This window comes from Acipenser ruthenus, chromosome 51 (assembly GCF_902713425.1).
Source record: "Acipenser ruthenus chromosome 51, fAciRut3.2 maternal haplotype, whole genome shotgun sequence".
Lineage (NCBI taxonomy): Eukaryota > Metazoa > Chordata > Actinopteri > Acipenseriformes > Acipenseridae > Acipenser > Acipenser ruthenus.
This window is the reverse complement of record NC_081239.1, coordinates 7,192,996-7,217,831: the sequence shown is the minus strand read 5'-3', so window position 1 is coordinate 7,217,831 and position 24,836 is coordinate 7,192,996. Positions and strand designations below refer to the sequence as shown.

At 42.3% G+C, this 24,836-nt stretch overlaps 2 protein-coding genes across 3 annotated transcripts in view; both read right to left on the bottom strand.

The window, feature by feature from the left end:
- The window catches only part of LOC117404690 (zinc finger protein 501-like), a 351,570-nt gene that overhangs the window by 319,349 nt on the left and 7,385 nt on the right, over window positions 1-24,836 (bottom strand). The window lies entirely within an intron of this gene.
- The window catches only part of LOC117969703 (gastrula zinc finger protein XlCGF57.1-like), a 15,211-nt gene continuing 7,422 nt past the window's right edge, over window positions 17,048-24,836 (bottom strand). Inside the window, exons 2-3 of one of the 2 annotated variants that reach the window (XM_059015786.1) lie at window positions 20,468-21,943; window positions 17,048-20,221 (exon numbers count right to left, since the gene is read on the bottom strand). In XM_059015786.1, the coding sequence (XP_058871769.1) occupies window positions 20,196-20,221; window positions 20,468-21,908 (1,467 nt within the window). In that variant the 5' untranslated portion in view covers window positions 21,909-21,943 and the 3' untranslated portion in view covers window positions 17,048-20,195. Of the gene's footprint in view, window positions 21,944-24,836 lie in introns of both variants that reach the window. The other variant, XM_059015785.1, reaches the window with a different exon arrangement.

The following is a 24,836-nucleotide window of genomic DNA, read 5'->3' as shown; positions in this document are numbered from 1 at the left end:
TAAACCACATCCCATTGACCAGTATCACTTCTCATCTCAATCACAGACTGTGTCTTCATTGCATTGCTCTTTCTCACTGTAAACCACATCCCATTGACCAGTATCACTTCTCATCTATATCACAGACTGTGTCTTCATTGCATTGCTCTTTCTCACTGTAAACCACATACCACTGACCAGTATCACTTCTCATCTCAATCACAGACTGTGTCTTCATTGCATTGCTCTTTCTCACTGTAAACCACATCCCATTGACCAGTATCACTTCTCATCTCTATCACAGACTGTGTCTTCATTGCATTGCTCTTTCTCACTGTAAACCACATACCACTGACCAGTATCACTTCTCATCTCAATCACAGACTGTGTCTTCATTGCATTGCTCTTTCTCACTGTAAACCACATACCATTGACCAGTATCACTTCTCATCTCAATCACAGACTGTGTCTTCATTGCATTGCTCTTTCTCACTGTAAACCACATCCCATTGACCAGTATCACTTCTCATTTCAATCACAGACTGTGTCTTCATTGCATTGCTCTTTCTCACTGTAAACCACATCCCATTGACCAGTATCACTTCTCATTTCAATCACAGACTGTGTCTTCCTCATTACATTGCTCATTAACAAACCAAGTCCGTAAGCTCTGGCTTTTCTGTTCCGTACCACATCATGGATCGTTATCGCTGTGTTCCCTGTTTTACAACATGCGCAATAATCCTTCCACTACCAGTGTACTAGAGTGTCCATTTTGAATAGAGCTTTGAAACACACTTTAAAGTTATAAGTGTAAAAAGTTGTCAGGATTTTAACAATGAAAAGAATAATTACAGGTACGTATTTAAACAGTTGTAGCAGCACGCGGGGACAGGTGACGCTAGATCATTTAGAACCACACTACTTACTGTTGAAGAGAGCTGTTCTATTAACTAGTGTAAATTTAAACACACAGATTTAGAGTCTGCTTACCTGCTTTCACTTTCACCTGCACTCTGTCTTCGTGCTTCAGTTCAGCTCTTTAAGAATAAATAGAAACAGCTTTTTAAACTGCATCCGTACTACTGAGTTTAGATATGAGAAGTGTATTCTAAAGATTTACACACTCTGTAAAGAACTTCCCATCTGTTTGATATGAGCTTCCTAGGCTGAAGTAGCCTGTCTAAAGCTAAAGTACAGGTCAAAGTACAATTCCTGGTTTTATTGTACCGTTACCTGAGAAACAGCCCTTGAGGAACACGCCCACACACTGTCTGCCAGTGAAAGAATGTGTACCTGGTTCAGACACGCCTCATAAAACAAACCAACACATGATCCTTTTCACAGAACTGGAGCTCATGAGTGAGTTAAAGATATGTGTAAATGTGTAACACAGACACAAATCCTAAATAGTGATAACCTGGCATATGCATTCCCATTGAGATTACAGGAGAGTGGAAAAGAGAAGGACGTGGAGGGGAGAGAGAGAGGGAAGGCGACAGAGGGTGGAAGAGCATGGATGGGAGATGGGTTTGAGGGAGAGGAGAACACTGAATGAAACAGGGAGGGGAGAAGAGAGAAGGAGAGGTTAGGGTTTGAAGAGAGAAGGAGAGGTTAGGGTTAGAAGAGAGAAGGACAGGTTAGGGTTAGAAGAGAGAAGGGGAGGTTATTGTTAGAAGAGAGAAGGAGAGGTTAGGGTTAGAAGAGAGAAGGAGAGGTTAGGGTTTGAAGAGAGAAGGAAAGGTTAGGGTTTGAAGAGAGAAGGAGAGGTTATGGTTAGAAGAGAGAAGTAGAGGTTAGGGTTAGGGTTAGAAGATAGAAGGAGAGGTTAGGGTTTGAAGAGAGAATGAGAGGGAAAGACAGATCCGGATTCCTAAACTCTTAAAATGTTGTTCTAAAGAATGCTCATGCCAAAGTGTAACAGAGAGGTGCAGGAAAGTGAACTGAAGGTGTTAAACGCTATGGGTTAATATTACTGCACATGTGGTCTCTGTTCTCAAAATAAGCTTGAGACAGCAGTGCCTAGTAACCAACTACCTGAAAAGAAATGAATGAGAGCTAGAGGAGGATATGAAACAACTGCACCGTATCTCAGGGAAATAGACGTTAATCACAGAAACTATCAACAGTGTCCTGAGGAGATAGGATGGAGGATCGTAAAATAGGCTGTAAAATAATCTGTAAATAAGTTGTTGTAACAGGGCGAGGTGCCCTGTACATTGTTTTGTTTATTTTATTTTAGAACAGAGTCCCCTCCGCCCATGTGCAGTGTATTTTGTATTTGTTTTGTTTTATGATTTGTTTTATTATATTTAAATGTATGACAGCGAGCGCCGCAGGATTTATTATTTATGTAAAGATGACGGCGTACTGCCGTGTTATTGTTTTGTTTATTTTTAAAACATGTCCTGGCAGAGGCGAGATCGGTGCTCGTCCTCTGCCAGGAGTAATGAAAAAAAACTTGCTCTCGAGCTCGGTGTGGGTGTTAGGAGCGAGAGTGGAGAGAGCGAGGACAGAAACGAAACTTAAAAAGAAAACGTAAAGAAAGATTCCAGGAACAGTGACAGCAACTGCCCAGCCTGACCTGGGATCGTATTATTTATTGTTTATTTTGTGTTCGAGATTTGTTTTTGTTTAACCTTTTTATTTTGCTCTGTGAGCAGTGTTTGTGTTTAAAATATTTATTTTATTTTTGGTTCTCTTTAATTAAAACGGCGCAAGCCTTTTGAACTGCAGTACCTGGTGTCAGTATTTTTTCCTGCTTCTGCCGTGACGTCACCGCTCGTCATTCCTGTCACACGTGGTGTCAGAGTGGGATCGCAGCGCCTCCTAGACGCAGGCAGAAGAGGGTACTGCAGCTTTTTAGTTTTCTTCGTTTTTCTGATTGTGTGGAGGGAGAAAAGAAGAGTGAAGAGGAGGATGGGAGGAAGGAAGAGCTGCAGAAAGCAGCAAAAGCAGCGGCAACAGCTGCCACCAGGGGATGTGGTGGTAGATGAGTGGTGCCCTGGTTGTGGGGAGTTTGGGCACACCGTAAACATCTGCCCCACCCAATACCAGGGAGAGGAATGGGCTGCCCAAGCGAGCCAGGACCAGATACCCAGGGGGAGACCCCAGAAGCGGGAGCTACCAGCCGCGGCCACCAAGCGGGAGAGAAGCTGGGATGCCATCCTCCGGGTGGTCATGCATGACTGCTGGTGCCCTATCTACGGTGAGCGGGGGCATTCTCCACTCAACTCCCCTCTCCTGTCAGAGGGGTGCCTGCTACGTCCATTCCCACCAGCAGAGGGAGAGTGCCTGCTGGTCCCATCACCACCTGAGAGAGGAGACACGGACCTGGAGAGGGAGTCGGTGCGTCCGCAGCCCAAGAGGGAGGAGACTGAGCGTCCACAGCCCAAGAGGGAGGAGTCGGTGCGTCCACAGCCCAAAAGGGAGGAGGCCGAGCATCCACAGCCCAAGAGGGAGGAGCTGGTGCGTCCACAGCCCAAAAGGGAGGAGCCCGAACATCCTGCACCTAAAAGGGAGGAGCCAGAACGTCCACAGCCCAAGAGGGGAGAGTCGGTGCGTCCACAGCCCAAGAGGGGGGAGTCGGTGCGTCCACAGCCCAAGAAGGGGGAGTCGGTACGTCCACAGCCCAAAAGGGGGAAGGCCGAACATCCACAGCCCAGGTATCCACCAGCAGAGGGAGAGTTCCTGCTGGTTCCACCTCCGCCGCCCTGGGAGGACTGTGTGTCGCTCCCGCCTCCGCCAGCAGAGGGTGAGTTCCTGCTGGTGCCACCTCCACCTCCATGGGAGGACGATTTGTCGCTCCCACCACCACCAACAGAGGGAGCATGCCTGCTGGTTCTGCTTCCACCACCGCCAGCAGAGGGAACATGCCTGCTGGTTTCCCTGCTGCAGCCAGAAGGGGAGGAGCCCCTGCCGCCTTTGCAGCCAGAAGGGGAGGAGCCCCTGCCGCCTTTGCAGCCAGAAGGGGAGGAGCCCCTGCCGCCTTGGCCGCCAGAAGAGGAGGAGCCCCTGCCGCCTTGGCCGCTAGAAGAGAAGGAGCCCCTGCCGCCTTTACCGTCAAGAGGAGAGGAGCAGGAGCTACCTCTACCTCCACCACCACCACCATTGGGGGAAGTGGAGCTCCTGCTGTCGCCTTCATGGCCAGGGGCTCCCCTCTCGCCATCACCATCGCCGGGGCCGGCCTGCTGCTTGGCATCACCAGGGGTTGCCTGTGTCTCCCTTGCTTCTCCTAGGGTTGCTGCCGGTCCTGTGTCGCCTCCCGAGGGTCCGCTGCTGCTACCGTCGCCTCCCGAGGGTCCGCTGCTGCTGCCGTTGCCTCCCGAGGGTCCGCTGCTGCTGCCGTCGCCTGGGGTCGCCAGGGATCCTGCCTCGCCTGGGGTCGCCAGGGATCCTGCTTCACCTGGGGTCGTCGAGGGTCCGGCTTCGCCTAGGGTCGCCGGGGACCCTGCTTTGCCTGGGGTCACTACACTATGGCCGGAGCCCCACGGAGGGGAACTGACGGCCACGAAGAAAGGGGGGGGGGGGGGGTCAGGAGACCGGCTCGCCCAGCCACACTTTCGCGGCAGGATAGAGTGTGGCGGGAGCCCCGGAAGAGGGCCACCCCCCAGAAACAACTTGCTTCCCCCTCTTCCGGGACTTTGAGACTGAGGGGGGAGGTGGCCGTTGGGGCCATGTGTGCGTTGCACAAGGGGGGGGGATATGTAACAGGGCGAGGTGCCCTGTACATTGTTTTGTTTATTTTATTTTAGAAATATAATAAAACAAATCATAAAACAAAACAAATACAAAATACACTGCACATGGGTGTATTTTGTATTTGTTTTGTTTTATGATTTGTTTTATTATATTTAAATGTATGACGGCGAGCGCCGTAGAATTTATTATTTATGTAAAGATGACGGCGTACTGCCGTGTTATTGTTTTGTTTATTTTTAAAACATGTCCTGGCAGAGGCGAGATCGGTGCTCGTCCTCTGCCAGGAGTAATGAAAAAAAACTTGTGCAGAAGGTGGCCATCTCCCGAATTAACTGAGTGATTAATTTTGTTGCTAATCGGGAGATCGTCACCTGAATATAAAAAGCCTGTAGCTCTCCAGCTCGGTGTGGGTGAGCGAGGAGAGAAACGAAACTTAAAAAGAAAACGTAAAGAAAGATTCCAGGAACAGTGACAGCAACTGCCCAGCCTGACCTGGGATCGTATTATTTATTGTTTATTTTGTGTTCGAGATTTGTTTTTGTTTAACCTTTTTATTTTGCTCTGTGAGCACAGTGTTTGTGTTTAAAATATTTATTTTAGGGGCTCCCGAGTGGCGCATCCAGTAAAGGCGCTCCGCGCAGGATGTGCTCTATAGCCTGGAGATCGCAGGTTCGAATCCAGGCTATGTCACAGCTGACCGTGACCGGGAGTTCCTAGGGGGCGGCGCAGAATTGGCTGTGCGCTGCCCGGGTAGGTCGGCAGGGGAATCCACGGCTCACCGCGCATCAGCGACCCCTGTGGCCAATAGGGCGCCTGTGGCTCTGCAGCGGAGCCGCCAGATCTGTGTTGTCCTCCGGCACTATAGGTCTGGTGGCATTGCTGTGGATCTGCAGTGCGAAAAATGACGGCTTGGCAGGAGCACGTTTCGGAGGACGCGTGTTCCAGCCTCCGTTTCCTGAGTCGGCGCGGGGGTTGTGAGCGGTGAGCCGGGGATACAGATAATAATTGGGCATGCTAAATTGGGGTGAAAATCGGGGTAAAATAATTGGCGACGACTAAATTAAAAAAAATATATATATATATATATTTTATTTTTGGTTCTTTTAATTCAAACGGCGCAAGCCTTTTGAACTGAAGTACCTGGTGTCAGTATTTTTTTCCTGCTTCTGCTGAAGAAGGAGTTTAGATCATAAGGTCACGTAGTGAGAGGGTGTGTAAGAAGTGAGTGAGGAATAGGTTAGTGAGCAGCCGTAGAAGAGGAGCAGCGATAGAAGACCATCTGTTCCAGTGCCTCTCTGTGTCTCTGTGTGTCTTTATGCCTCTATGTGTCTCTATGCCTCTCTGTGTGTCTCTATGCCTCTCTGTGTGTCTGCGTTAGGTTGTTATCGTGTCAACAGATATGTTTCATTATTATTAATGGTATGTGTGACTTTCAAAGATAAGTAAAAACAACAAAAGAAATCACCAGGCCTACATATTAACAGTAACACAACCTCAAAGCCCTGCACAGTGGCGATTCTAGAGGATAGCACACCAAGGGGCACCACTTCATTATGGAGGGGCATGCCTTTTTTTGTGTCTACAGTGTTTTCCACATACAATAAAATGCCCCACAAAAACAAATATGTAGATTAAAAAGAATAACCTGAAGCAAAACACCATGAAATGATGTGAAGAACACACAATGTGAACCTTCCTGCAATTGAGTGAACCCCCTACTGCAGTATAAACCTGGACACATATAGCACTGCTATTAAATGAATAGCAATATAGTACAAAGTGCAATACATATATACACAAATATATATTGTGGCAGAGTAGGGGGAGGAAGAGGAAAAGATGTAGTCCTGGAGGAAACAGCAGGACTACATTACCCAGAAGGCAACAGGACTGCAGAGGAAATGGGAAGCACCAGAGACCAATTAAGCCCTGCATAAGAGCAGGGGAAGCCCTGCAGTCAGGGCTGATGGAGTAGCAGCCGTAGGCAGACTGGCTGAAGAAGCACAAACCAGCTGCTGAAGAGCCCTGAAGAAGGCACTGTGTGTGAACTGTGTGTTTAAAAAGGGGCTTGGTTTGACTGGTAAACGGCTTAGCCGTCCAGCCATAGTTAGTTGCAGGAGGAAGTTTTAGTTAGTGCTCCGAAAAGGAGTTTGGTTTTTGTTTTGTTTATTTTCTTTGTTATTGTAAATAATAAAAGTGCTAAAGTACCTTTCTGTGTCTGGCTCTGTGTGTTAAAAGTGTGAAAAGTAAACCTCAGCAGGTAGACTGCATTTACAATATGCGTGTGTGTGTGTGTGTGTGTGTGTGTGTGTGTGTGTGTGTGTGTGTGTGTGTGTGTGTGTGTGTGTGTGTGTGTGTGTGTGTGTGTGTGTGTATATATATATGGGCATTTCCATGCTAATTGAAACTTTACACATGTGTAAATGTTTGAGTAAATTAACAAGTTGCATCTTGATTTCTTTGAGATTTAATATTAAAATGAGATAACACACAGTGGAAATATAGTGTAGATAAATTTGTCTGAAAAAGCTAAGTTGAAGAAATGTTATCTGGACATGGAAGTGTATAGTATTTCTCTCAAGTGTGATCTAAACATAACATGGCAAAACATGATGACTTACAGGGTGTTTAAACAATATTGTCACATTTATGTCTAATTCAATTGATTATTCTAATCCAGAAAGCTTAAAATATTATCGTGTGTTTTTATCACTGTAGGATATATTGTAGCATATATTTTTAAATGTGCTATGTTCATATCAGTGTCTGCCACACTGTTACGAACATGAGTTATTATTTCAGCTCTTTAGGAAGGAATAATACTTTGTTTTCCTTTTTGGGAGCCAACTTATATTAAATGTGTTTTTTGGGTGAGGCAGGATTTTGTTAATCACTAATAAAGGTTTTTAATCTTGTGTCCTGAAATCTGTTCACTCATTTATACATTTGCAACAACTAGGCAGTCGGTTACAGTAAATCAAAACAGTGCCATTCATTATCCGGGACTTTGACCCATGCCCTTTGACTTCTGACTGGTATCTGTCCTTCATGTTGTGATTGTGGTTTGGAACTATCACTTACTTGCTGAAGTGTATCATTATTTAGTGGATTACATCTTCCATCTCTCTGGATTAATAAAGAAGGGACAGATTGATCAGCGTGTGTTTCAGTATATCTTGTAAAAAAGCCGTGTGGATGGAAGCTTATGCCTTTCCATGTAACCATGGTAGTAATAATAATAATCCACTTGTAGGCAAAACGTATCTTCTGCCTTCATCTATCCTATTAGTTTCTGTTATGCAGCGTTGTTGTTTAAATTACACATTTTATATTATTGTTTGATAAGCACTGTAAGTCTGTGATGGAGAAACATAGGGTAGGGCGGGGTAAGAGGCCTTTTTGTCCTGGTGCTAACAGGGAATGATGTAATCAGAAGTGACTGCCGCCCTCTAAACGAACCTGCTACCAGTTTTTGCAGCTCAACAGACAACCACATGTGAGAATTTCTTAAACTTTTTACTCTTATAAATTTTTTTTTTCAATTTGGTTGCATGGTGTAAACACTGTGAGGCCTGCAGGTTTAAGAAGGTATATTAAAATTGAACTATTGGCTTCATGATAATGTTGTGTTTGTGTAGGTGCTAGTTATGCACAGGCCTTAAAACAATGAAAACAAAATGTCTGCCTTTTGGGTGAGAGGCCTCCCCCTACTGTTTGGGGTAAGAAGCCTATGGAGGCCTCTTACCCCATGATGAAGTAAATTGCAAGCTAGGAGGGTTTTAAGAAAATATGCATATTACTAAGAGAAGTTTATTGAGCCCTCCCCAAATTCTACAATGACTCTCTAGCTGGGCCCTAATGGAAGTTTGTCAAGGGCGGCTATAGCACAGTCTTAGCTTGTGATGTAGTTTGAATGAAAAAAGTGTGTACAATGAAAAAGTTAAAAAGCTACAGAATTGTAATAAATGAGATTGTTCAATACTAAGTAGCCTTTATTATTATTATTATTATTATTATTATTATTATTATTATTATTATTATTATTATTATTATTATTATTATTAGCTCCAATCTGATCTTGGTATTTTCGTCTCCAAGATTAAAATCTTTATACATTTTGACTTTCTTTAATAAAAGTAGCATTTCAAACTCTCCCACCTCTCGGTTGGATGATGAAAGATTCTTAATTCATAGTCACAGTAGTGTCACAATGGTAGCACTCAAAAGCTATACTGTTAGTCATTGATTTTATTTGTATTTCTCCTCCAGATTCAGCACTATGCCTTGAACGCACCTCAGAAAACCCATCAGAGCATCATCATATATGCAGGAATATTTAAAAATTAGCCCTTCTTTTTGGTGTTATTGGAATTAAAATGTTGTTAATAAAAGATCATTCAATTGTTAAAACATTTGAGTGACGTGTGTTTCTGAGTGCACATATATTGGAGTGGCGTGTGGGGGTAAGAAGTACCCCTTCTCAGAAATGTGATTTTTGTTTTTTTGTGCATTTATGATATCACTAGAGATACCTGCTTATACTCAGCTATGGAGGTTTATTTAGAACATAAAAAGGATTGAAATGTACATTTGTTTATATGACAGATATTGAATTTTCCTTAAGGGGGGCTCCTTACCTCACCCTACTCTAATTCTCTCTCTGACTGTAGTAAGAAACGCTGTTTAAACTTCACTCAGCCAGAAAGTGGTTCCCCACCCACAGTAGCTTCAAAAATGAAACTGCAAACTAAAAACTGATTCACTTTCTTTTCGTAAATGGACAGATAAAACTACCTCATAACTGAATGTTTATTCAATCTGTGTGTGTCTGCTTGTCAGGGATCGGGGAATAGCATAAGAATGAAATCTGTATTTATACATTTGTTGTTGTTTTTTTGAGTGCGATATATCATTTTGGGTAAAGTGAACTTGCATCTTTTAAGTATTCTTTGCTAATGAAAATGCTTCTACATACAGGATTTGTGAGTTTTAAGATTGTTAACAATTAGTGATAGACATGGTGCTCACCATTGGATTGAAGGAGCTCAGGTGATGCAGGTCTGCTTGTTCTCTGTGGCAGGCTGCTGTCTGTATGGGAAGGCAATAAAAAGACACAAGGATAATCAAGAACAATATTTTTATGAAGTGATTAACACAGACATACATGCTTATTCCTCAGTGCGCCTTGTGTTTCCATTGAGTTTATATTCAATATGAATCTAATTGTGTCTAACACAGTAATTTCATAGCTGCTCAGTTCTGGTGGGATTTAGCCCAGACACTAGGCAGAGCAGTGAGAGGATGCAAGCATCCGAATCCACCAGGTTAAACACATCAACAACGTTAAGAAATAGAGCCGTCCTGACACAGGGAGTAAAAATAGAAACAAAAAGAAAGAAATGCCAAACCGTAAATGTATTGAATCATTATTATTATTATTATTATTATTATTATTATTATTATTATTATTAAACTCAATGTAAAAGTAGCAATACGTATATAACACAATAAGGCTACTTAAACTAAATAGTCGCAAATGATACACCCAGGAGTGAACTGAAATGAGCTATCTGCTTAAGAAAATGAAATAAATAAAAGAGCTGCCAGTGACAGGATGGATATGCTGTTTAAATAGCCATTAAAACAGCCTGTATTTAAATAGTTTAATTAGTCTTGTCAATTATTTAACAATGTGTCCCGGTTTTCAGATTTGAAAATCTGGTCACCCGATTTATTAGATATTAGGTTTAGATGTCATATTGATTTGCTGTTGTTCATTTAGATATTAGGTTTAGACATCATGTTATTTGTTATTATGAAATGGGTAGAAACAATTGGTGAAAATACTAGATTCTCCCTAGCCATTAGATATCTGGTGATAACACAACAGTGCAGAACTTCTTTCTGTGAAGTGGCCTCATCACAGTGAATAAAATCGATACGCCAACTGCACCTGTACGCCTGGGTAAACAAAACCACTCGAGTCAGTCAGCATGACAGCGATCCCTGAGATTAACTACAACACCACTCGAGTCAGCATGATAGCAATCCCTGAGATTAACTACAACACCACTCGAGTCAGCATGACAGCAATCCCTGAGATTAACTACAACACCACTCGAGTCAGCATGACAGCAATCCCTGAGATTAACTACAAAACCACTCGAGTCATCATGACAGCAATCCCTGAGATTAACTACAACACCACTCGAGTCAATCAGCATGACAGCAATCCCTGAGATTAACTACAACACCACTCGAGTCAGCATGACAGCAATCCCTGAGATTAACTACAACACCACTCGAGTCAGTCAGCATGACAGCAATCCCTGAGATTAACTACAACACCACTCGAGTCAGCATGACAGCAATCCCTGAGATTAACTACAACACCACTCGAGTCAGTCAGCATGACAGCAATCCCTGAGATTAACTACAACACCACTCGAGTCAGCATGACAGCAATCCCTGAGATTAACTACAACACCACTCGAGTCAGCATGACAGCAATCCCTGAGATTAACTACAACACCACTCGAGTCAGTCAGCATGACAGCAACCCCTGAGATTAATTACAACACCACTCGAGTCAGTCAGCATGACAGCAATCCCTGAGATTAACTACAACACCACTCGAGTCAGCATGACAGCAATCCCTGAGATTAACTACAACACCACTCGAGTCAGTCAGCATGACAGCAACCCCTGAGATTAATTACAACACCACTCGAGTCAGCATGACAGCAATCCCTGAGATTAACTACAACACCACTCGAGTCAGCATGACAGCAATCCCTGAGATTAACTACAACACCACTCGAGTCAGTCAGCATGACAGCAATCCCTGAGATTAACCACAACACCACTCGAGTCAGCATGACAGCAATCCCTGAGATTAACTACAACACCACTCGAGTCAGTCAGCATGACAGCAACCCCTGAGATTAATTACAACACCACTCGAGTCAGCATGACAGCAATCCCTGAGATTAACTACAACACCACTCGAGTCAGTCAGCATGACAGCAACCCCTGAGATTAATTACAACACCACTCGAGTCAGTCAGCATGACAGCTATCCCTGAGATTAACTACAACACCACTCGAGTCAGCATGACAGCAATCCCTGAGATTAACTACAAAAGAAAATGTCAGCATCTCGCCATACTGAGGTAAATGAAGCAGATTTAGACAACCTAGAAATGAATACAACTGAGGGAAACACCAAGCACCAGACAGAATGGGCTATGAAAATTTTCCGTGGCTGGCTAACTGAAAAGAACATTGACATTGATTTAAACAAAACATCACAACAGCAGCACCGCCATCTACTGGACAAAACCCAGACATACACGTTGAAACAATGATCCAGTTCAATATCTACAAAGACTAAACAAGAAACTATTATCGAAGTCCCCGAAAAAGAAAATATTATACAAAATGGTTTGAAATCAATGTTTAATTGTTAATCTAACAATGTTAGATACTGTGGAACTACTTCTCTCAGTGGAAGGGGAGACACATAACAAATATTAAAATAAAGTTTAAAGTCTTCTTCATTTATCAACAACACACTCACAGACCCATTTAATAATAGCAATAATACACTCCAGGGTATGTGTGTTATCATGAATATATCACCACTTCCTGGGCAGCTGAAGGACTCCACTTCGTCTAGTGCCTCACAACGCACCCAAGGCGTGGCGATATTACCTCATTCCTTTGTTGCTATTTTGTATTCACATTTTTATAAGTACTAAACTGTAGTGGTGTGCTCAGCAAGTGACAGCACAGTCATTTATTATAGAACAAATATAGAGAGAGGCATTCATAGATTACTTGTTTAATCATTCTGATTATGTGTTTAATATATTCGATTTCACTTCCAGGACCATGGCTATTTTCTATTAACACAACCATTGTTATAACTGATTTTAAATACACACACACACTTTATATATATATATATATATATATACACAGTATATATATATATATATATATATATATATATATATATATATATATATATATATATATATATAGCGGTTAGATGTCACAGTCCTTTGTTGTCACTGTATTGATTTAGATATTCAGGTTGGATACCTCGGGATCCTTATTGAGAAGCCAGCGGAACTCCAGTGTTTCTCCAACCCAGCGAAGGAAGCGTTTGTCCCGGATAACCACTCCCGTGATGAGCGGCGCTGCCATGACAACCTATGACATCACCCACTATGCTCAGAATACTTTAATAATAATATTTTTATATAGCACCTTTCATAGTGGCCCACCATCACAAAGCGCTTTAACAGGTAGGCTGTGAACTGTCACTTCCAATAGGACATTGATTTAACATCTCATCCACAGGTCACACAGCGAGTCAGGCAGTGGCAGTGGTGGGATGTGAACCCGTGACCTTCTGGTTACAAGGGATTTTAACCACTGAACCACACGGCCTCCTCCTCAGTCTTTTTTTTGTAATACAGTATAACGTGTTATTGTTTACACAAAATAACATCAATAAGATTATCAGCTCAGCTGCTAGTGTGTACTAAACACAATCTCAAATATCAGTGAATAGATACAGAGACAAGCCGTGGCACCAGCAAGAGGTTCAAATGAAAGCGCCAGTTAACGTTTAAATAAATACATAAATAAAAAAAATTACGACATGAAACAAAAATACATGTGGGTATATTTTAATCAAAAGTCCACACATCAATAATTCTGAGTATTTATCCAAATAATCTCACAGCGAATTCTTTCCAAATGAATCATTTCTGTTTCCCCCGAGTGCTAAATAATGTGGCGTTATAGTTTCTTAACACATGTAGCGTTTCACGCAGTAAGCAGAAGAGAAGGAGACAACACGCTGCTTTCAGGTTCAAAGCTTTATTTAAGATGCTATCTCTCTACACGCTTCGCAGCTTAACCTGGAACAACAACAAACATTGCGTGCAACGCCCCCTTTTATAACTCAGCTCCGCCCCTTTATGCTAATCGAGTGCCGGAGCGAACAGCTATCCCATTGGTCCCCAGCCGCAAACCAGGACCAATGGGCACACACAACTAACAGCCAATGACAGGGAGCAGGGCGCACCCTGCGTGCAGGACAGCTCGCACAGCCACAGAGACAGAGCGAACCCGCAGCTACAGGGAATACAGACGAGGGGAGGAACACAATACAGCGGTAATAACAGCACCCAGACAGGGGAGACAAGAGCGAATACACAACACGAAACACAAACACACGGACCGCTACAACACTACTGGATTTTACAAATCACCTATGCGAGTCTGCACCTCAAACACTTCGAAATATCATTTTACATTAATACGGCAGTTAGTATATAAATCCATTTCTAAAACGGGTCGCATTTCGTAATATAAATACGTATGAGCTACCAAAACGTATTTTTGTTTCGTGTCGTTATTAATGTATTTATTTATTTATTTATTTATTTATTTGTAATCCAGCCTTACATTTTAACTTCTTGAAGTTACCACAGCGTGTCTATGTATGAATTACTGACGAGTAATATTGAGATTTGATTACACTAGCAGATTAACTGATAATGTATGGATGTTATTTTGTGAAAACAATAAAATATTAATATTAAAAAAAGAAACATTACAACATTTTATAAATAAATAAATTATACATCAGACTAGCACATTCGTTTACTCTTAATATCATAACAAATATACTTATTATAAATACGCACCTTCTTTTATTTGTTGGAAAACGGCCTGGAATTGAAGTAAAGTGCTTTTTAATACAGTGCTATTTGAATATTTAAAATATGGTTATCTTCAAAATTAAAATATCAGCAACGGTGTGTTAATTAAACGAAGCGCCTGACGCCGCTCGGAACTTTGGCATTTTTAAATCCTAACGGTCTCTGCTCAGCGGAGTGGAATGTTCAGGAGCCGGTTGCCTAGCAGCGTCTCCGCCTCCTTCTCTGCCCCGCCCCCTCTCTCCCTCTCTCGTTGCTCCAGCTAGTTCACATTCAGCTTCCTTAGATTATATAGCGCCATTCTTTACTAACTTTTACAAATGAGCTTATTGGAGGCTTTGTGTTTTTAAGATGGTTCAGGTGCAGTCCGGGCAGACTGACTGCAGCATCATTACAGTATACCGCACTGCGCTCGGCTTTGTGTGGAGGCTGATACACAAAATAATGTTAAAGAAATCACATGTATTGCTTTTTAATGCTAAATATGTATCTGGTATTCTAAGTATTACCTACAATTAATAATTCAGCTATATTCATATTCAGAATGTGATACAGTATTAAGACAGGGTCCAGTATTATAAATAAATAAACACGCTTTAAGAGAAACAGCAGTGATGTTTATTGACCATTCCCAACCATTCTCTATATGCTTCTACATTGTGGTTGCAATCCACAGGGACAAGGGACTCAGTGATGTTAAATAAAAAACTAGAGTCCACAATTAACCAATAGTAGCGGGTGGGACACTAGGACCATGCAGAATGCGGTTGTTGAGAACGCCGATGCTTTCTCAAGACAGTATGTTGAACATGCACCTTGCTTTGTGGAGGATGTTGTTCCTGTGACGGGTGTCCCTATGGAACTGCAGCAGCACATTCAAGGGGATCAGACCAGGGATGCTGGGCAGGGGGTAGCAGCGCAGGAGGCCATCGTGGCACCCCCAGTGCGTCCGAGGAGCAGTCTTGTTTTGTTGCAGACCTCCGATCCAGTTATAGGACTTTTCTTGAATTTCTGGAAGCAAAGGAAGCATCCAGATCACGATGAGAGAGAAAAATTGTCAGGGGAGGTACTGGAGTTATTCCGTCAGTGGGATAGGATCTTGGTAGAAGATGGCGTACTCTATCGTTGCATTTATACACCTGATGGAGGAAAGGAGCTTCATCAGCTTCTTTTGCCTGCAGCACTCCATCAAGAAGTACTCACAAGTCTCCATGATGACCATGGCCACCAGGGGGCAGAACGCACCAGGAGTTTGGTGCATCGCCGATGCGATTGGCCGGGTATGACCCCGACAGTAGAGCAGTGGTGTAAAAACTGTGAGCGGTGGACTTTTTCAAAAGCCGTACAGCCAAAAGTACATAGCTTTATGGGCCATCTGGTGACATTCCAGCTGTAGACTTTACTGTTTTGGAGCCTTCCAGTGATGGAAGAGAGAATGTCTTAATCATGACTGATGTATTTTCTAAATACACACAGATCCACTCCAAGGCAGGCACCACACAATATAGAAAAGAAGGGGTGAGAAATGTATTGCCTGCGTTCAGTACCTTACACTTTCCTCTGCCACTCCTCCTATTTGGAACTGCAAACACAAGTCAAAAAGGAAGTTAGAAAGGCCAAGCTGCTAGTCTGTGATGGTTGATTCTAGTGTGTGCAGAGCTGCTAGTCTGTGATGGTTGATTCTAATGTGTGCAGAGCTGCTAGTCTGTGATGGATTTTATATTTGGATCACAGTTAATAAAGGTGACCAGTAGATGGCAGAAAGGATCCTATTATTTTTTTTTAATCCAGTGCAGTCCAGCAATCCAGTTTATTATTGTACATTAATAATACCGCTGTTAGATTTCTGTGGTGTAATTATGTTTCCATTTCTAATGTGGTCCTTGTTAGTGTAAGTGACATTTCCTTGTTCATTTGTGTCAGTCTGAACCCCTTCTATACATTTCAGCTTCAGCCCTTGGGTTCCAATACAACTACAAACTAAAGTTAACAAACAAGGATTATTATTGTTTCATGTTACTGTTTGCATCATTTCACCCTCATTCCATTAAAAATGCATATTATAGTAATCAAACTCCAGCAGTGTGCTTCTAAATGTGTTTCCAAAGGCTGTCCACATGAAGCACCCTGTAGTGGGATTTACCTCAACACCAGTTAAAACAGCAACACAAGGGCAGCCATGTTTTATATTAACCATCAACAGTGCAGACCGTGCATGACAAGGGAAATTATATATATATATATATATATATATATATATATATATATATATATATATATATATATATATATATATATATATAAAAATTACAGCTCTGGAAAAAATTAAGAGACCACTGCAAAATGATCAGTTTCTCTGGTTTTACTATTTATAGGTATGTGTTTGGGTAAAATTAACATTTTTGTTTTATTCTATAAACTACTGACAACATTTCTCCCAAATTCCAAATAAAAATATTGTCATTTAGAGCATTTATTTGCAGAAAATGACAACTGGTCAAAATAACAAAAAAAGATCCAGTGTTGTCAGACCTTGAATAATGCAAAGAAAATAAATTCATATTCATTTTTAAACAACACAATACTAATGTTTTAACTTAGGAAGAGTTCAGAAATCAATATTTGGTGGAATAACCCTGATTTTCAAGCACAGCTTTCATGCGTCTTGGCATGCTCTCCACCAGTCTTTCACATTGATGTTGGGTGACTTTATGCCACTCCTGGCGCAAAAATTCAAGCAGCTCGGCTTTGTTTGATGGCTTGTGACTATCCATCTTCCTCTTGATCACATTCCAGAGGTTTTCAATGGGGTTCAGGTCTGGAGATTAGGCTGGCCATGACAGGGTCTTAATCTGGTGGTCCTCCATTTTATAATTGAGAGTTTAGAGTTTTATCTAGATTGATTAGTTATCTTATAAAAACTATTTAATTGATGTTTTACACGATTGAGGATTTACTATGAACCCACATACACACTCTAGACACAAGGAATGTTTCATCAATAGTAGTATTGTATTCAGAGCACAAATATTAAACAGAAATCACAAAAGTCAGAAAGCCAATCTTAGTTTTCTAAGCATAACAGTCATAAAGTCAAAGCTCTCAGCCTGCGTTAAAGCATCTAGCAGGGCCAGTGAAATATGACACTGCTTACACTCACACACACACATACAGCCTAAACTGAAATGGTTCAGACAATCTTACAACAGATCACACTAAGCTTACTAATAGGAAATTGTTTAACGATATAGCAAGATTACTTTAAAATAAATTCATACAGCTATGAGGTAGATTACTTCAAGTTTCACATGCAAGGTGTGCAAACTAAACAATTAACAGTTCAATTGTATGTGAATGTGTTACAATTAATTAATTTAGTTTCATGCGAGAAAAATGCAACTGGAACTATACTGGCTTAGGTACAGCAGACTCAGACTTGTTTGTCTGATGAAAGTCTCTGTAAGTCTTATGGCAGTCCTCCAGCCAGGCCTCAGTCTCTCTGCATTTGGTTGTTTACTAGCTTGCCTTCCCTTTTTGGGTCGTGTTCTCAGTCAGAGTCCCGGAGTTGGCATAGCAGAGTGACAGCAATTAGTTTAGCAGTCAAAGTGCAGCACAACATGTTTAGTTTTGCTTGAATATTTATAACATTTCTCTATTCTAGGTAGCTATCTGCATTAGGTCATTTGTTCATCTTGCATCTTAAAACTCAGTCCTTTGATGTTTAATGTCCTTTTCCGCTAGGACATCGATGCTTTATGTCTTCCTCGCGTCAAACCGCTTCTTGTTGCCGCTGTGAAATATCTGTACAGAATTCAACTGTCCTTTCAGCCTAATCCAGTCCAGATGCCACCCAGCCCTGCTCGCCTAGTTCAGGGCTCACACAGTTCAGTGTATCTGCAGGAAAGGAGCCCTTTTTCTTCAAGACACAGAGATTTCATTAATCTGTCACATTTACATTTATAATACACTTTCATGTATTAATATCATATTCAGGGAATATTCACCACAAACAGCAGCATCTTCCCCTTTTTCAATGTCTCCCTTGGGTTTGTTCAGTTCCACTGCAGATCTGTATCTCAGGAATCACTGACAGTTTAAACAATGACAAACCTTTTAACATACTTTTAACGAAAACGTACAGGAAATCAAACTCAATTTCAATGACATCCTTTAAAAATAACTAAGCCTGCCTTTGGATGTACTGTATTGTCAATTTAATGATAGCTGTCACAAAGACGGTCGGAGTGGGTGGCGTCAGACCAGATGCAGGAAATAAATAAACAGAAAGATGGGGTTTGTTTAAGCTGAGCGCGTGATCGCGCTCACCATTTAATAAACCGAACAGAAAATAAAAAGGTTGTAACAAAAACACAGGACACGGCACTTGCGCCAAAATAAACAGACATACAAAATGACTAAACACTAAACAGACGGTGCAGGACAGACGAACAAACACGGTGAGTACAAACAAAACACTTTACTTTTAATGAGTTTAACTCTCCTCTCTCTCTCACCCGTTCTCCTCTTCCGAACACCCAACCCTGACTGCATGCTACGTGTCTCTATATATACTGTTGTGCTGGGATTCAATTACTAATTAATTATTCACTTGAATCCCAGCACGTGAATTAATTCTGTGCAACCCCGTGCTCACATATTACATTTAATCAGCACGTGAAGTGATTTGTGCTCTCCTCGTGCCTAAATACAAATCTACCTTTTTAAAATCACACGTGAAACACAGACCCGTTTATATCCCGTGTATCAATGACTATACACCAACATTAACACACGCACGCAACATACAACATATAACACACAAATGCACACAGGGGCGGGGCACATTGCCACATAGCATACTGATACCAAATACAAGCAAACAAGCCATATTTTGCCCAAAGGAATAAACAGCTAATGGTGATTCCACAAAAGCACCAGACCTGTTACTGTCAAACAGTCTGAGGCAACTTCATTCTGCAGATTGTTTAGATCAGTTACTCATAAACTGTATCAACTATGAATGTAATAATAATGGTAATGCTGTAGCATGTAGGTTTTGCAGATTTGAGTAAATGCACATTGCAAACTTATGTTTTACAGTACATTTATACAGCTCTACTAAAATGATAGGGCTCCAGTATACAACAAGCTGGGAGGTTCTCGGTACTTAAAGGGTACAGAAGGACCTTTTTATTTTATTGTGTTACATGTGAGCAGGAGGATGATGGGAAAGTTCTGAGAGGTCCATGCGGGTACGTGGGAAGCCATCTTGAGACAGTGAATGCAATTTAAAAGTTTAAAAAAGTGGTCAAAATGTAAAAAAAATTAAAGAATACACACACCTTCCGTAAACAGTTGTAGCAACACATGGGAACATGCGACACAATCAAATAAAAAGGTCCTTCTGTGCGCTTTAAACACTCAGCAGAGCAGGGAAAAGTTTGCACATCAGATAAAAAAAGGTTGTTTCAGCTTGTGCTTGCACTGGTGCAATAGCTTAGAGGCCATTCTAGTGAGATGAAGCACACACTGCTGCCACACCCAGGAACATATTCTTAGTTTTAGTTTCTTCTACTTTTGGTACAGTAATGGTATTTTAAAAATAGGATGTGTTTTTGGCATCTTTGTTTAATGTGTTCACAGAAACAAGCTTGGCATAAATCCTCACAGCATGATGAGTGAGATTAATTTCCAATGCAGTTCATTCTGAAAGAATGGGTCTGTCTCCTTCAGTTTGTCACGCTCCCTTTCTCAGTGTCTCTGGATTCAGGCTGGCTCTCACTCCTGGGGACCCCCTTCATTTACTGCAGGGTGAGAGAGAGAGAGAGACAAGGAATCAGTCAGCTCTCCACACACACAAACAAGCAGGGTGGAGAGGTGAGGGACTGGGAGAGGAGGGAGGCTGGCTCAAGTGTGAATTTGCTGGTGTGTTTTTAGTGTTCCTGACTGCCTAAAGCTCTCCCCACATTCAACACAGTGATACGGCTTCTCTCCAGTGTGAATGCGCTGGTGTTTTTTTAGTTTTCCTTTGTCAGTGAAGCTTTTCTCACATTCAAAACAGTGATATGGCTTCTCTCCAGTGTGAAATCGATGGTGTCTTTTTAGGTCTCCTGACGCATTGAAGCTCTTCCCACATTCAGTACATTGATACGGCTTCTCTCCAGTGTGAATTCGCTGGTGTTTGTTTAGTGTTCCTTTGTCAGTGAAGCTTTTCCCACATTGAACACAGTGATACGGCTTCTCTCCAGTGTGAATGTGTTGGTGTCTATTCAGGTTTCCTGACTCACTGAAGCTCTCCCCACATTCAGTACATTGATATGGCTTCTCTCCAGTGTGAATTCGCTGGTGTCTTTTTAGGCTTCCTAACTCACGGAAGCTCTTTCCACATTCAGTACAGTGATACGGCTTCTCTCCAGTGTGAATTAGCTGGTGATTTTTTAGGGCTCCTAACTTACGGAAGCTCTTTCCACATTCAGTACAGTGGTGCGGCTTCTCTCCAGTGTGAATTAGCTTGTGTTTTTTTAGGGCTCCTGACTCACGGAAGCTCTTTCCACATTCAGTACAGTGGTGTGGCTTCTCTCCAGTGTGAATTAGCTGGTGATTTTTTAGGGCTCCTAACTTACGGAAGCTCTTTCCACATTCAGTACATTGATATGGCTTCTCTCCAGTGTGAAGTCGCTGGTGTTTTTTTAGGCTTCCTGACACATTGAAGCTCTCCCCACATTCAGTACAGTGATATGGCTTCTCTCCAGTGTGAATTCGCTGGTGTGTTTTTAGGCTTCTTGGCCGGCTGAAGCTCTTCACACATTCATTACACTGATGTGATATCTTTGGCTGGGACATTTTTTCTGTATCCTTAAACAAGTCAATAGACTCTTCAATGTGGACAGGCTCCAGATCAGTCTCTTCCTCTTTAATGTGGACAGGCTCCAGTTCAGTCTCTTGTTTAATGTGGACAGGCTCCAGTTCAGTCTCTTCTTCTTTAATGTGGACAGGCTCCAGTTCAGTCTCCTCTTCTTTAATGTGGACAGGCTCCAGTTCAGTCTCTTCTTTAATGTGGACAGGCTCCAGTTCAGTCTCCTCTTCTTTAATGTGGACAGGCTCCAGTTCAGTCTCTTGTTTAATGTGGACAGGCTCCAGTTCAGTCTCTTCTTCTTTAATGTGGACAGGCTTCAGTTCAGTCTCTTTTTCTTTAATGTGGACAGGCTCCAGTACAGTCTCTTCTTTAATGTGGACAGGCTCCAGTTCAGTCTCTTCTTCTTTAATGTGGACAGGCTCCAGTTCAGTCTCTTCTTCTTTAATGTGGACAGGCTCCAGTTCAGTCTCTTGTTTAATGTGGACAGGCTCCAGTTCAGTCTCTTGTTTAATGTGGACAGGCTCCAGTTCAGTCTCTTCTTTCATGTGGACAGGCTCCAGTTCAGGCATCTCCTGTTTAATGCTGACAGGTACCAATTCCTGAACCTCCTCCTGTTTAATGTAAACGGACTCCATCTTTGTTCCTTGGCTTTCACCAAGATAAGGCAGTCCTGAAAACAGAAAATGAAATGAAGCATTACGATCTGTTCTCTATCAGTGTGTTTACACTTACAACTCGGACCTGGACTGGCTTAAGCTCTATCAGATTCAAAAAGTCCTATCATTTGAGCCTATTTACACTTGAGCACAGACCTAGGCTGGCTTTGGCCTCATGCGTGCGTACATAGCCCCTGAACTGCAGTGCGTGCCGGATGACATCATATCGACCCCTTGTGTGAAGACATTTCCCCTCCCAGAACACAGAGGCGGAAGTGTTTAAATCAACAGCAAATCAATAGAAACACAGCAAGTGACACATTTGTGTCACTTGTGTGTTTCTACTTCAAGGTGGTTGTTCCGTGCCAATTAAGATTTCATTCTGTCATCAGAAATGGAGCGGAGCATTGAGAACATGCAAATCAGACGTTTCAAGAAACAGGTGTTATTGTCTTTATTTACACATCAGTCTGACAACTCGTCTCACATGGAAATGTAAACAGTAACTCCCATGTATTTTCTTAACCATGACAAGTATTCCATGCACACAGAGAAAGCAGGCAGGTGGCAGAGCGTTCAGCTTCAGAGCCCCACAGGTGTGGAATGATCTGCCTCGATTTGGAAGGGAGGCACCATCTCTTTCTGCTTTTAACCCTTCCGCTCCGGTGAACATTCTACCTGTTTGAGGTCGGACTGACAGAACGTAACTTTCAACTTGTGTATCAGGATCATTTTACACCAAATTGTTTGATGGCTGCGTAATGTGAAGAAGTCAACATCAGATAGATCTGTCAACTCATCAACACTTTCTGTAATAAAAATTGAAGTTTTCTTTTGGGTCGGTGTCAGAGAAACACAGTGATTCTTGGTGGTAAATCTCCCTCCTGACCTGTCAGTGCGATAAGTAGCGAGAACAGAGTTGTACCTTGGACGGGCTGGCCCGACAGTTCTTTCCCAGGGTTCAACGGAAGTCGGCCAGCTAGAAAGGGGGTGGAACTCCGGTTAATTAACTCATTGACCTGGAAGGGAAAAGACGTGGCAGTCGCAGATTGGAGGGGCAGCTGCACTTGTTTACCAAGGGGTCATGTGTGACGGCATGAATGGGGACGGAGAATCGCAATCTGTTCCTTCGCTTTGGTTACGAGAAAATAACCTGGAAGGACCTGTGCAGTATCGTGATAACTTATCGTGTTTTGTTTTGCCTATAATTGTTGGTTGTTGTATTTTTTTATTTTTTATTTATTTTTTTTTAATTTAGTCGTCGCCAATTATTTTTACCCCGGTTTTCACCCCAATTTAGCATGCCCAATTATTATCTGTAGCCCCGGCTCACCGCTCGCAACCCCCCGGCCGACTCAGGAAACGGAGGCTGAAACACGCGTCCTCCGAAACGTGCTCCTTCCAAGCCGTCATTTTTCGCACTGCAGATCCACAGCAATGCTACCAGACCTATAGTGCCGGAGGACAACACAGATCTGGCGGCTCCGCTGCAGAGCCACAGGCGCCCTATCGGCCACAGGGGTCGCTGATGCGCGGTGAGCCGTGGATTCCCCTGCCGACCTAAGCCCTCCCTACCCGGGCAGCGCTCAGCCAATTGTGCGCCGCCCCCTAGGAACTCTCGGTCACGGTCAGCTGTGACATAGCCTGGATTCGAACCAGCGAGGAGCGCCTTTACTGGATGCGCCACTCGGGAGCCTTGTTGGTTGTTGTATTAATAGATGGCTAATACATTCCAGAGCTGTTGCCAAGGGCCAGCACAAAACCTGGAACAGCACTGCACTATTGTCACTGATAAACCTGTACAACCCACCACGAGCACTACAGCATGCACCCAGGATTGGTGACCGTGTATTTATATTGTAGGAGGGATACTTGTGTGTTTTATTTGAGACTGCAAACCCGTTATTATTTACCCCGTGCTCTACACATTGCTGTGTATTGCCAGGGATCATTATTTGGTCACCAGACCTGGATTGTTAAAAATAAATTACTTCCAACTGGATTACAAATCTGTCTGATAATTACACACCACATCACTCCTGCACCTGTACACTGCAAACCACTTTGCCACAGTCGGTAAGCATTCTTGGTACTGTAAAGCAATTTAGTCTGCTATCCAGTAATGCTGCACTTTAAAATCATGGTATATACCAGTCATCTAAACCAAAACCTAAGATACTGAAATGCTGCACCTCATAATAAAATGTATTTCTCTTGGGCTGGGGCTTAAGTGCAATGCATTTTGATTGGACGGTCATCTGTGTTGTTTATCCTGTGAATATTTCACGACAGTTAATATTTTGTTTTCTGGTAAGCTTGTACTTGTGATCGCCAAATCTCCAGACAGAGAAATAAATAAATAAACTAACTCATCTAGCTTTCTGTCTAACTGCTTTTGTTTTGAAAGTATATAAAACCATCCCTGATTGGTTGTTGGAGCCTTTGGAGATGTTAGTCATTTGGTAAGCAACCAATGGTTGTTTAAAACACCTTAAAATGGGCATCTACCGTCACCATGACATCATCATTCACATATGAATGATTTATAGCAGCTGTTTTGGGGACCAGGTAGGAGATGTGAATAGTCAGAGTTTTCCAAATGGTTTCATGTGGGTACATCCGGCATTAAAATTTTTGAAAATCCAGTATTGCACCGAATATAGCCTTGCAGCCAAATAATATTTCTCAATAACAGGCAAGGATAGCTCTCCTAGTTTAGAGAGCGAGAGTCTCCTTTTCTTTATTCAACAGACAGATTGGCAGCATTTTCCAGCATTTCTATTATTAATTCTAATTATCATCCTGATTATTGGTAGCCTAAAACTTAGTTCCAATCTTCACATAATATAATGATTTACATGCAAATAAACATGTTCCTATCCAACTAACAGTATGATTTTTCAAGCA